Here is a 14,718-nt window from a genome sequence, read left to right as displayed (position 1 = left end):
TCACGACTCAGACGGCTCAACAGCTGAGTAACACTAATCGTCTTCATACAACGCAGTTTTCAGCTGGAAAAACGATGGATCCTGGCATTCAGGTGGAGGTTTCTTTACCAAGTGTAACTTCCCTAAACAGCGTTGCAGACTAAACCCACTGCAACAAAACTCACTGCTTAGGAAGTATTTGCAAAAATAAGCAAATCTCAAGCCGGGAGCCTGTAAAGTGGCCCAGTGAAAAGATGGCTTTAACTGCATTTCTTTATAAACCAAACAGGTGATGTATAAGTGGATAGGAGAACATCAATACATCCATTTTTTTTCTTTCTTATATCCCGCTGAAATCACTGATTCAGACTGAAAACTGAGAAAAATCCGATGTGATGACCTGTTGCAGAAAAGAGCCTCCCCTGTCAAACTGTGATACCTGTAATTTTCCTCCCCCAGCACATCTCACAGCTTTAATGATACTTTGTTTTGCATACAAGATGAATCTTTTTATTAAGTGCAAATAGTGTAATCATGCAGAGACATACATACCAAATGGCTGGGCCATCTGTGGCAGCTGTGACTCACGATGGCGGCAATCAGCCCTCCTACACAGGTCCTGCTCATACTTTTGCATTATAATCATGCACATACAGATATACATGCAGCCCCGTAAAGTCTGCACACCAACACACGGTTGCACTAAAATTCCAATGCAGAAGCAGCTTACGGGCACGTTGGATTTAACTTTTGTATTTTTTATTTCTTCTTTAAATATTCATCATCATCTAAAATCCTTTTGGGATCCCCAAAGGTTCTGCTCTGTCATTGTGTAAGTGTGTGAAACACACAAACACACTGCGAGTGCATCTGAGCGAGAGGCTATAAATTAGTGAGCATGCATCTGTGTTCATGTGTCTGCTTCCGGTTGTCTGTGTGTGTGTGTGTGTGTGTGTGTGTGTGTGTGTGTGTTTGTGAGAGAGTGCATGCGTGTTTAAGAAGATGGTGAATGTTAATAGAGGCATAGGTAATGAGACAGAGGTCCGGTGGAAGTCTGATGGCGGAGTTTGGAATGAGCATGAAGCAGCGCGTCAGAAACTGGGAGACAGTAGCGGGACTGAGGGGAAAAATAGAAAAGTGGGTGCTGGAAAGGAAAACCTGCGTGATGTGTGAAGGTTAACAGTGAAAGGATGAAACAAACATGAGGAAATAAAATTGAAGAAGAGCTGAAAGAGGTCAGAAAGAGGAAAAAAAAGATGGAGAGTTTCAAAGACATTTCTGGATGTTAAAAGAAATCATCACTGGTGTCAGACCAGCATCAGACCGACTAGCAGTTTGGACAGACAACAAGTCATGCAATCATCATCATTAATTAAAGAATGCAACATACTCTTTCTGCCTCTTCACCCCCCTTAAAAAAAGTCTTAAATCTCACAGTAATGAGTAATATGAACTAGTGTCCATCTGGAGGAGGACAAGCTTTCCTTTCCACTCGGCTCTGATTCATTCAAGCAGAATAACTACAAAACAGAGTTTTGGAGAGATGCAAGCAGATGCTGAGGTGTCTGTATAAGACAAAACCTGCATCCCAATCCAGAGTCTGCTCACGCCAAACCTGCTCAACGTTAGTGAGAATTACCCATAGTGCTCCAGTTTGCTGTTGCCTAGCAACTGCAAATGATATAGCTAACCAGTTAAAGTGTTTTTCTGTTCCACTTAACAGAAATATATATACATATAAGAAAATTAAAAAAAAAATGGAACCTAAAATGTTCATTTTATTTCTTTTGATTTTGCTGTGGGTCAAGATCGAAAAAACATGTCGAGGTCAGCCCAGATGAGCTCGCCTCAGACTGAGAGCGTGCCTTGTTCAGGAAACAAGCAGTGAAAAATATTGTGGGTGAGACCCATGCACGAATTTGTTGTAGCCCACAAGCCAATGCTACTGTCATTCCAGCTTGTCTTCCCATTGTGTCAAATAAAACTAAACTTTATTTGATTTTTATCTAAAAAACAAAAAAAAAAAAAAAAAAAAAAAAACAACAACAAAAGAAAAAGCAAAGTTGGACATCTATACTGCCCTCCTTTTGCATTTTGGTTGCTTCCAAAATTACACAGCTAACTAAAAGTTCCTATATGTGAAGCTTAATTTTAAATGCATCCTTCCATCCATCCCGACTGCTGCTCTTTCTATTCAGTTTTATGAGAAAAGAGGCAGCGAAGGATCCACCACAAGTAGCACCGCAACATGTCAAACAAAGTGCAAGTTTGTAGGGTGGCTTTGAAGGAGCCTTCTAAATAGGGCAGTGCTTGGTGTGCAAATATGATGTATGTAATCAACATATCCACACTTGCAAGTGCGTAGACCTTGAATTGCAACACAGCTAATGAATATTAGGATGAAAAAGCTAGCTCAGAAAGGAGGAAAAAGCTAGCTTAGCTTTTAGTGCAAATGCTAATTTTGTTTATGACGTCTTAGTTTGGACAAAGGGTGTCCTCGCTTGTAAAATTTAGGTTTCTATTCTCTACTCTAAGCTAGGCTAAGCATGGTCTAATGCTTCTGCTATATAGGATAGATTATTCGTGTCACACAGGAAGCAAAAGTCTTTAATTGCTAACAAAAATGCTGCTTAGGCAAGATAATCAAGAAAGTCCATGATCAAACAAACACAAATCCCAAATCCGAAGAAAATGAGGAACAAGAACCCATTGGAGTCACAAACACAGTGATCCCGGAAATGAAAACAGAAATCTAGTAGGCAGTTATCAGGAACAGAAACCAGATAAATGCAGATATGCAGCTAAATAAAGTGACCGACCGAACAAATTCAAACGTAGACAACAGAGTTTAGAGAATATGAACAGTGTGAAACCTGGCTTAGGAAGCATCAACAAAGCCTATGATGTTATGATACTCCAGTGATCCTTAAAAACTTGAGTTGTTTAACAAAACATGATATTAGAATGAAAGAAAATAAAAGATAAATCCAAAACCGAGACACAAAAACCCACAGACATGTAGGGCAATCACTATTGATGCAATCAACATTTATGGATTTCTATATAGTCAGACATTTATTTGTACACAAGTGTTGCCTTCAGCTGCCCATTACATATCTAACCTAAGCATATTTAAAACTTACATTACTACACCAAAGTCATGTAGTGGAGCTTTAGCTTATCTAGAATAGGCTCAGAGGTCACAGCCTTCTTTCAACTACAATCTCTTATATAAGTGAGGTATAAAATTCTTGACTTGAAGGTTATTTTCCATCTTCTAATGAATTAACTGTTTTAATCTCAATATTTTTCCTCCACATTTCAGCTACAGTTTCGCCAGACAGACTTTATCCGTCATACCGCCTACAGTTCCCTCTTCTGCTTAAAAGGAACAAAACTTCTCTGCATTAACTTGACCCTGTTATATATCTGGTTTCTTCTTCCTTTTCATCTTAATGCCTTCATCTCACCCTCCCTCTCTTCATTTCCTCCTCTTCCAGTATAACTCCTCTCGACCCAGGGAGGAGTGGGAGATGTGGCACCCGACGCTGATAGCCGAGGCTCTGTTTGCCATCGCCAACATCTTCAGCTCGCTCAGACTCATCTCCCTCTTCACCGCCAACTCCCACCTCGGGCCACTGCAGATCTCACTGGGGAGGATGCTGTTGGACATCCTTAAGTTTCTCTTCATTTACTGTCTGGTAGGATGCCAACGACACTCCTCACGCACAACACTAAGCTGCTGCTTTTTCTTCTGATAAGTTATTTACTGTACTTTGTCTGCTCTGGGAGCATTTCATTTATATGTCTAATTTAAGCTATAGCTTTAAACAGCTATTCTCCCATTAACACAGTTCAGTCTTATGTTCCTGTATTTTATCCTTGCAGCAGTAAGTGATGCACCGGCTGAAACAATAGTAAGCGCAGACTTATCCAAAAATGACACAGGTTTCCGGCCAAGTATTAGTATTTAAAGAGAGGGGAGTAAGACTGGTCTTCTATTCCTTTTTACTTGCCATTTTCTGCATCTTTGATGAAGATGAAAGCAAGAGAGTTATCAGCATGCTGCACCCTTGACTGCCTGCAGAAGGACATTATGGGCCTATTTCGTTACAATGAAGACTCATTAATCCCATCCCAAGGGATCGTCTAACCCACAATACAATCCACATGTGGATTGCTTTGCCCCTCACGGTCTTCAAGCCAATCACAGCGAGCCCAAGGCACCAACACAGCACTGCTTCATGCTCACTCAGTAGCAGCTTTACATAAGACTACCCTTGTTGCTTTTGACCTGTTTAAGATCAAAGCTAAGTTTTAAAACAGCCTGAGAGAGCAGAGGGTCAGTTCATGTACCAAAACCACTTTGTCAAAGGCATTTATGTATATTTAGGAGAAGTTAATGTCGATGTGTTTGTGTGTTTCTGTGTAGGTACTGTTGGCATTTGCTAATGGATTAAACCAGCTCTATTTCTACTACGAAACCAAGGCGTCAGAAGAGCCGAGCAACTGCAAAGGAATCCGCTGTGAACGGCAGAACAACGCCTTCTCCACGTGAGTCCAATCACAAGGACACACACACTGTCTGTATGTGTGTTAGCAGGAGCGGAGAAGATGTAAAAAGATGCGGTAATATTTCAGAGAGCCAAATGGAAAAGGAATGTTACACAGATTCAGATAAAAATCTAAATATTTGATCCTTTTAATCATGACCTAGAATTTTTTGGTTGCATCATCTGCAGCCGAAAAGCTTTTTCTCTTCCTGCTGTTAAGATGCTTAAAAATCTTTTCACATGAGAAAAATCCTTCCTTTGTGTTCCCCAAAAGCACAACTGTTTCCCAAGTGTGTGTATTATACCTTTAGCAGATGTTATTTATACTTCTGTGATAAACTCATTTCATCTGGTGCCATTAGAGTTTTAATTTGCCTTATTAAATATTTTTTTCAGCATTCTAAAATAACCCAAAATTTGAGGTCCAACTATTTAATCCTTAAAGACTGAATCTAAATTATGTCCTTTTATCATCTCTGCATCAGAATCAGAATCTCTTTATTCGTTCGTGCAAACTAAAAGGATTTGTCTCCGGTGGCAAGTTGCTCTCAGTTCAGTTGTACTAATATTAAATAATCAAAGAATAAGAAAAAAAACGAGAGAAAGAGTTAGATAAATAAATATAAATACACAGTAGAAATAAGAGAAATCAGCTACATGGTTGTGAGCAGCAATGAACATTGGTTATTGGTTATTCATCAATTCAACAATTGCAGTAATCTTTACAGTCATTATTTCCCAGATAGGATGAAGTTCAATCAGTTTTCCTAAATTAAGCACCTTAATCAGGCTGAAATTTGGTTTGTGCCCAAACACTGGAAAAGGTAAATGAAAATCTACTTATTTATCACTTTTCCAGTCATGCCGACCATTCAAAGCCCTACATGTCACATTAACCCATTCACACACACACACTCATACCCCGATAGGCACATCGGGGAGCAACTTGGGGTTCAGTGTCTTGCCCAAGGACACTTTGGCACATAGTAGAGCCTGGAATCAATCTCCCAGCTTTCCAGTTGAAAGACGACCGCTCCTCCTCCTGAGAAGAAAACAACATTTCTGTCAGCTTAGCTGTATGGTTTTTAGTGCAGTTACGGTCCATGGCCTGTCTAGCTGATCACCATTCAAACCGTCATCACCTGGGAGATGGATACATCTGGTTTTCATCCTGGCACTGCCCTCAGACTGATGTGCTGGATGCTGGTTGTTCACCTCACGCCCACCTACCCTTGATTGGCCAGATCTTCTGCTGAGCACCAGAATTAAGGCTACCAACAACCATCCCTTCGAGGCAGCTGTGTTTGGTTGAGCCTTGGTGCCACAGCTTGCCACTCATTCACTGACAGTGAATGAGGTTGACTGTTTGGTGTTTTGAACATTTTTGTGATTATAGCTGGGTTGGTGCCAGCTTTGGTTTATGCTTTTGTTGTTGGGTTTGTTTTGGCTTTTGGTTTGTGACTTTTGATGCTTTTTAAGGACTAGTGGGTCCTAAAATAAAGCCTTCATTTGTGCATCTTCCTGGTTTTCTTTTGTTAATGTTGCCACCCCTTTGTACCCCTGGACAAACTCCATCAGGGGTCGTAACAGTGCAGTTATGCAAATGTCAACATGCAATCATTTAAACTAATCTGAACATAAACATATTGACACTGCAATTCTTCTAACACATTGATCTAACAGTTTAACAGATTGTGCTATGATATTGCAAAGAAGATGCTGTCGTTACTCTGTTCCATCTCACAGAGCAGTGGTAAAACAGAAGAAGCATAGTGCAGTGTTAGACTGTGCATGCTGTGGATCAGAAGATTTAATAGCCTTTTTCCTAGCAGAATGCTAACTGTTCCTTACAATCAGTTTTGATGTGATACAACCTACTCAGACATACAACTTTCTTTAAACCTTACAAAAAGATTGACAGGAAACAAAGATTTAATGATGCCTTGGCCAGAAAGAGCATTTTAGCATTTTAGCATATTAGCATTAGCATTTTGCTCAAGTCATACAGCTCAAAGCAAAGGGTTTCTTGGCACTGCAGGATTTATATTTATCTGTATATTAGCTGTTGTTTGACTGTATTCAAAACATCTGTTTGCGTAAAATCCAGTGACAGGTTTTCAGAATTACAACCTTGCACTTAGAAATGACACACAGTAAAGCATTTAACATGAGTTCACAATTCCTGTTCACTGAAGAGACTATGGCTGGGTCTGATTGTTCCATAAATGGTGGTCATACCATTTTCAAAGGCTGTCCAAATGTCCAGAGACAAATGGTCAATGCAAATTAGCTTCAACTGTCAGGATTTTTGTAAGAGTACAGAATGTCTGCAAGTGCTGCATCAACCAGTCCATGCAGTTTTACTCACACATGCTCTCTTTATACATCATTGCACCTTATAATAACACAGAAACTATCTTTGGTGTCAAGTTAAAGAAAAAAAAAAAAAGCGTGAGGAATACTAATGTGTTTGTTTCTTTCTGGTGTGAAGCAGGGAAATTGGAAAACGTGGAAAAGGAAATTTGAGGTTTAGCTGACTGAGAGGCTGAATTTGAATTATGGTTGGGATAGCAGCTGTAACACACATACATACACATGCAGAGCAGAGGTCCTGGGTATCGCTGCTGAGCGAGGCACTGCGAGAGCCAAGCCGAACAGTGAGCTGAATTTTGATGAGGAGTGTGGTTTGCTTTAGATAATAGCTATATTGATTTGTTATTGATTCCATTACAGTAAAATGCTTGGTACAGTGATGGGACTGTGAGGGGAGCAAATGCTAAAACAACAGATCACACCCTCAACTCCAAACTGTATCTGCTTCATTAATGATAACGACAGAGTGATGTATGGTTATTGAATAAATGTAATCAGCAACAGATTATCAAAGTAGTTGATCTCATTCTGGGACAGTTGACAAATAATGTGTTTTTTATTAATTTATTGTAAAGAAAAACTTGACCTAACCTTAACCAAAGTATCTTTAAAAAGTACATTGTTAGCTAATATCGGATTAGACACGCATCTCATTTGCTTATATCATCTTTTTAAAAATTTATTTATCAGAGATGTCACAATGTCACAAGGTTTGGTATTAGGGTTGCAACTAACGATTATTTTAATATTCAACTAATCTGTAAATTATTTTTTCGATAAGTCGATTAGTCACGTTTATTTCTGTCACACATGCCATATGTGCTTCCAATTGATGCAGCTTTTTTATTTTTATTTTTTTTGTTTTACAAGCTCCAGTATATTTTACCCCACTCTCTTCATTTGCATCATATGAATATCGACCAGATTTCCAGTCGATCACAACATAATGTCCTTTGGTAAAGTAAATGATTCCTGAACCAGTTGAATATTAAATATAAGCTTAACAGCTTACGACAGATTTATTTTGAAACAAATAAACGTCTTTATAATATCACATCCAAACTACAGAATTTGCCTCAAAATGAAAACAAAATAAATAAAATATTTTGATTGTACAATCGTGTCGGTTTATTTTCACCCCTTTTCATAATCTGGCAAATTTCCAGGAAAATAACAATCTAGTAAGTTGAGGCAAAGACCCCTTAAAAAACGGGAGTTTCTAGGCCAAAACGGGATACTTGACAGGTATGACAAAACTACGTAACTACTCGGTAATGCTAGCAGAAACCATGACTCTGAGGTGCTTTCTCTTCACATGCATAACTGCTGTACTGCCGTGGTATGTTAACTCTGCGTGGCAGACGACACATTTAACCTTTTTGGATGGGTTGTTTAGCTGGAAAAACTCCCAAACTTTTGATGCACGAGGTCTAAAGCTGTTTTCACTCGACCGTTTAGGTTGCGCTGCCATCGGTCTTGAGTTGTTCGTCGTTGGTTAAGAAGACGCTGCACAAAATGACAATACTGCTCCCTGCACTTCCTGTGGGGCTTTAAGTCATTTACTTGATGTTAACAGTTCTTATACTGTCTGAAAAGCCATGGCGTTAAGTTGCCTCGCGCAGTGTTTTATCAGCAGAGCCGTTACGGCCGTTTATAACACGATGGGTCGACAATTAAATTTCGCGCCGAGGAATTTTTATTGTCGATGTTGTCGACGAATTGTTGCAGCCCTATTTGGTATACAAACCTTGTGACACAACCTGACTTTTATCACCAGTTTTTCAGTGAATTACATCAGTTAACTATTTCAGGGCTCTGCAATGGACTGGTGATCTTTCCAGGGTGTACCCTGCCTATTGCCCAAAGACTGCTGGGATAGGGTCCAGCTTCCCCACGACCCTTAATCGGACTAAACGGTTTGGATAATGAATTAATGAATGAACTATTTCAGGGGAGTATAAATTTGGTCCTCGAGGACCACAGCCCTGCAGGTTTCAGTGTATCAATGCATTAACGCCTTACTTGCTCATGGATCAAACCTCCTTTGAAGTTCTGCATAATGACTCATTATATTTGAGTTAGATGTGTCTGAGCAGGAATACATGGAAAACCTACAGGACATGACGCTGGTTGTGTGTCAGCTGTACAACCAAACAGCACCCCCTGTGATTTACGGTAGTATTGCTCCATTTTCTCGGACAGCTAAACCCGTTGAAAGTGGCCACATTACGCAAGTAACTGGTACAGGAGAGGGACAAAACTGTCTATCCGCCTGTGTACCAGTGTTCTGTGTCAAACATAAACAGTGCAGGAAACAGGAAATTTAACTCATCATAACGTCTCAATCTTTAGAAAATGAGCACAGCACTGGCAGAGGAAACATGAGGGAGAAAAGAAAAGAGGAACGTCAGTAAAGTAAAACTTTACTTATATAGCAGCTTTCAAAAATTAAAACAACAACGTGCTGGAAAAGTAGATGGAAATGAGAGAAAAGGATATGATAACGAAGAAATAAGAAATATTTCTGTGGCTAATGTCATGCGGCATGTTTCCCTGCTGAGCTTGCAAAAAGTCAAACAAGATTTCTGACAAGCATGCTTTGCCTCGGGACTGCCATTCATCATGTTTATCATCTAATATCACACCTCTGTGGAGCTTAACCACAAGCGGGCCCCTCAGTTAAATCAGGTTTGCTGAAGGAGGAACACTAAGGTTCAAGGAAGGTCTAGTCTGAACTCATGCAGTCATTTATTGACACATATTCATACATTTCCTGCAGCTTCATCTGTGTGAATTATTCCTGTTTTTGCAGAAATCGCATGCAAAGCATTTTCACTTGATCTAACTGTGGAAGTAGAACATGTTGCATCAGACTCCAGAAACTCCTGAAATGTTAAGCAAACATTAAAAGAGACTTTTAAACGTAGTTTTAATATGTGTAGTTCTTGGCTCAGTTTTAATCCTAACTGTTGTCTCTATCCTTCTACCCGTCCATTTTTCACTCCGCTGGGTGTCTTTTCTCTTTGCGGAACATCTATCCTCTTGGTATGGAAAAGTGAGTACTGCCCCCGAGCTCCAAATGAGCACCATCCTACGCAGGAGCATGAAAAATGGACAATCAATGGCTGATGGATGAATCGGGGTTTGGCCATGTAGTCTTTCATGAATGCTATTGCAGTATTAAACACATGTAAAACATAATACGGCAGGAAACAGATTTTCATAGCACAAATAATTTTCAAATAAAGAAAATTCCACTATTTTCAGTGGCAGATTTCTGTTAAAATATTGGGGTTTTTTTTCATAGCCAGTCAATGGCAGGTTCACAGCTGATATAACAGTTGATAAATCGTGTAGAAAGTTGATAAATTCAGTAAAATTGATAAATATATATATGTATGTATGTGTATATATGTATATATATATATATATATATATATATATATATATATATATATATATATATATATATATATATATATATATATATATATATATATATATATATATGTGTATATATATGTATATGTGTATATATATGTATGTATATATATTTCATTTTTAAAATGAAACATCTGAATAAACAAAGGGTTTTAATATCGCCGTCGTTGGTCAATGTGAGTAAGTTTCTGTCAGTGTCGCTCTGAAACAAACACACTGTCAGACTGGCACACTGACAGCTGAGGAAATACACAAAACAAATGGAGATATTGCAGCAGTCTTTGTCATGAATGCAGGAGTTTACGATGCCGAGTTTATTTTCTCTCTCTGTGTGTGTGTGTGTGTGTGTGTGTGTGTGTGTGTGTGTGTGTGTGTGTGTGTGTGTGTGTGTGTTTATCCGGCTCCTTCGTGCTGTAATCCACACACAAACACACTTATAAGTTATTTTCACAGGATCATTTCCTGTTCCTGCCCAGGTGTCTCCCCTCCCTCCTCTTCATCTCACTCATCTGTACTTCACACACACTTATCACCATTAATGTGTTGGATCGTTTCACACCACACTGCTTATGTGTCGTTGCCTCGCTCTCTTCTCTTTGTCTTCTCACAGCTCCTGTAAATACTCCATTTTCTCTCGTACACAGTTCTCCCTCTGTTGGGATTTAAACACTGTCTGGATGTCTCTCTCTCTCTCTCTCTCTCTCTCTCTCTCTCTCTCTCTCTCCCTCCCAGCATGGGTGCCTCTGGGTTTCTGATTCACCCAATTATAACATTCATTCATTCATTCATTTATTATCCATACCACTTAGTCCGATGAGGGGTCACGGAGAAGCTGGAGCCTATCCCAGCAGTCTTTGGGTAAAAGACGGGGTGCACCCTGGACAGCTCGCCAGTCCATCGAAGAGCCAACCAAATGGAACATAAATCTTTAAATAGACTCAGTCAGGATCCGGATCAGGGGTGTGTTTTACTCCCAGTTCATTGGTTTGATTTTCAATGTGCTCCAGATCCAAAGTTGGTTTTTTATGCATCAATTTGGAGAGGCGTCATTCTGCACACTGATTTTCTTGAAGCATTAAGAGTTTTTTCTCTGTTTTTATGTTTTTGAGTTGTAGATGAAAGTCTGGCATTAAAGATCACGTTTTTTCCAGGTTTAATCTGAAATTTTCAACCTAAAAAACGTTCGGAAATGAATGCAAATGACCTGGTTTTTATAATCCATACATGTTCGTGACAAAAAAGAAACAATGATAGCTGTCATAAAATAAAATCAAAATACGTTTTTAAATGATTTCCCATCTTCAAATAGCTAGCATTTACTTGTTTCATACCAAATTTTCGCACTCGAGTGATTGTGTTTTGCTGTTTGTGCACATTGATGCGGCACTGAACTGCCTCTGTTTGGTCTGTGTGGCTTATTGCAGGGCGTTAACCCATGGAAGTAGATTATTCTGTTTATTTTTATTCCTTTGCTGCTAAAAGAAGCTACATCTGTGTGAAAGGGCTTTAGTTAGGTAAAGTAGAGATTTTCAGCACCTTCATTGTTGCATGGTTCATGCTACATGATGTGTTTCTCTGAGCTGCACTGTTCTCTATCAAGCTGTTCCAGCTGTCATGTGGACAAGTCTTCCTCCTTACATTCACTCTGCAATAAATTAAACAAGCAGATTCTTGTGATTCTGCAGATGTTGTGCTCCTGATTGTTGAGAAGTCTGATTTCATATGACACACTATGGACAGTTTGTCTGTAAGCATTTCTATACGCTATCGCTAACATGAATTTCTTGAGAAGCCCATTGTTTATTTATCAATATTTCCTTCATACTTTTTGTAAATTTTTAGCCTTTTTTTTATTTGATCCTGAACTTGTGTCATCTGACGTTGTCTCTTTTACTCTGATTGGTTTAACTTCTCCTCTCTTGCCAACTTCACCAGAATATGAAAGATCCCAGATATTCAGTCAGACGTTGGATTGTGAACTTTTACACTGAGCGACTGAGGCCTTCTGATTGAACCGCCTGTTTGTGTCAGATCTAATCTGTTTCTCTGCAAACGTCAATATTCATCTGAGACAGGAGAACTGGGTCAGAAATGTTATTGTGAACCAGACTTTAGCTGCAGTGAAGAGACAATCCTTTTGTCTTTTCTCTTCCATGCTGCCCTGTAATCCATCCCATGTGTCTGTGTCAACATTAATGACCTTACACTTCTTATAATCTTTCCATCTTTTGATTGGCCGCTGCTCCGTCCTCCCATTGACCACCTTCAACATAGCTGTTTGCATAATGTCAGAATTTCCTTCCATTGTTGACTCACCACCTTTGCTACTGTGTACAAAGTGTGTGTGGTAGAACGGCATCATCTGTTGGTGTATAGAATAATTTCCTGACCTTTTAAGCACCTCTCTGGTGCAGCTGGACATCCTTTCTACAGTGTTCACAGCTGTGTGTGTGTGTGTGTGTGTGTGTGTGTGTGTGTGTGAGAGACATAATCAGATTTGTTTTTTCAGGTTTCTCTCCCTCCTGTTCCATGTGTCCTGGTCTGAATTTACTTTTAATCATTTGACAAAAAGTCTTTTCAGTTTTAGTTTCACTTGGAGGGTTGCAGTCTGCTTAACTTCATATTATACAAAAATCTTGAGCTTTTCAGTCCAAATTTAAGATTAAAAAAGATCATGGAAAGGAAACTGTTAATTAAGCTATACATGTCACACTTTCTGTCCTTAAAGTAGCATTATTTAGCTGATGTATTGGAAATATCATGTATGTTTACATCCAAAGGCTTGATATAGGTGCCCATGTCTTCTCTAACAATAGCTGTGTTTCCATTCCACCTAGAAATATTGTGATTAAAAAAAAAAGACTTCGAAAAAAGTCTCAAATATAGCTAAAATATTGAGGTGTTCTTTATATATATATATATATATATATATATATATATATATATATATATATATATATATATATATATATATATATATATATATATATTTGTTTTGACTTAGAGATATATTGCAGAAGTGTAATGGAAACACTTTTTGACATCGGACGTTACATGAGGGGTCCATGACCAGTTTATTTTGGGTATAGATGTCGCAGTATGGAACAAACAACAGCAAATTTCAGAGTTTTAGAAAGAAGAAAGGCTTCGAAAAGCCGTAGCAAATTCTCCGCTGCAAATAAAAAACCCCTAAACATACGCTACATGGCTAACTTCCATAAGCTGCAATTCTCAAAAAGCTGGACAAGATTTTATGAGAACTGAGTCTTATGAGCAAAAACACTGTTCAGTGGAAACCCCTGCAAATTTCTATTGTTTGTTGAAACTTACAAATATTGATTTTATTTTGCAAAAGAAAAAAAGGTAATGGAAATGCAGGTAGTAATTTATTGTTTCCATTTTATTCATTAGTCAGATTTAATATTCAGTTTTATTATTCCTTGCTCCACATGTAACATGCACATGTGACCCATGCATACAAATATGTCTATTTGAAGCAGTTTCATTTTTATGCATGCCGTTGTATCACATGGAAATACAAGTGGCTGACACGTGCAGAACACGGAAATCACATGGAAATCATGCAGCCGAGAACATGCAAACTCCACACAGAAAGGCAACCATTCAACAACCCCCCCTAAACACACACACACACACTCACACAGCTGATGCTCAAGCCAGTGACCTTTTGGCTGTGACGCCACAGTGCCATGAAGTTAGGTTAAATAAATTTTTTAAACTATCAGAATAATTACATTTTGGAGTAATTAGTTACTCGTATAATGCTGTAACAGTGTTACATTTTGCAGGAGGTAACCAGTATCCACAATTAATTAGTTTTTCAAGTAAAAAGTCCCAAGAATGTTCTGTGGGCACTTGTTTACTAATAACTTAACCAGCCCATACTCAACCTCAACCCATCAAAGAAGTACAAGAGCACATTATTGGAGCAAAAGAGGGTAAAATGTCAGGATAGAACAGCAAGAGATGAGACAAGTCAACATCAGACTGACTTTCACTGGTTGGAGAGAGCTCGGAGTGCAGGTAGGATGCAAAATGAACGCTGAATTAGCCATTGAAATGGCACACGTCACTCAGAAAATCTGGCAAAGTTCAGAAGTGCTTCTTTAAACAGTCAGTTTAGAAGATGAAAACCTTGGACCCTGTTACTCACTCATAACCAGTGACTGGAAATACGCAATAAAATAAATAGTTTTACTGTTCCCAGTAACTGGTAATCTATCTAATTACAGTTTCCATGGTTGAATTGATCTGCTCATGTTTTCGTTTTACACACACACCTAAACAGTGCTTTTATGCACAGTCACTGCAGTTTCCTGAATGACACACTTTTATATCTGTACAGTGCAGG

General features: G+C 38.8%; 1 protein-coding gene across 1 annotated transcript in view; it reads left to right on the top strand.

The window, feature by feature from the left end:
* trpc5a (transient receptor potential cation channel, subfamily C, member 5a) overlaps nucleotides 1-14,718 on the top strand; it is a gene marked incomplete at both ends in the record, with an annotated part of 112,325 nt that overhangs the window by 71,174 nt on the left and 26,433 nt on the right. Inside the window, 2 exons of the mRNA XM_079257986.1 lie at nucleotides 3,480-3,680; nucleotides 4,412-4,533. Of these exons, the coding sequence (XP_079114112.1) occupies nucleotides 3,480-3,680; nucleotides 4,412-4,533 (323 nt within the window). The remainder of the gene's footprint in view (nucleotides 1-3,479; nucleotides 3,681-4,411; nucleotides 4,534-14,718) is intronic.

Source organism: Telmatherina bonti, assembly GCF_933228915.1.
Source record: "Telmatherina bonti genome assembly, chromosome: 18".
In the NCBI taxonomy this organism is placed as follows: Eukaryota; Metazoa; Chordata; class Actinopteri; order Atheriniformes; family Telmatherinidae; genus Telmatherina; species Telmatherina bonti.
The sequence above is the reverse complement of the archived record's forward strand: the minus strand, read 5'-3'. Positions and strand labels throughout refer to the sequence as shown.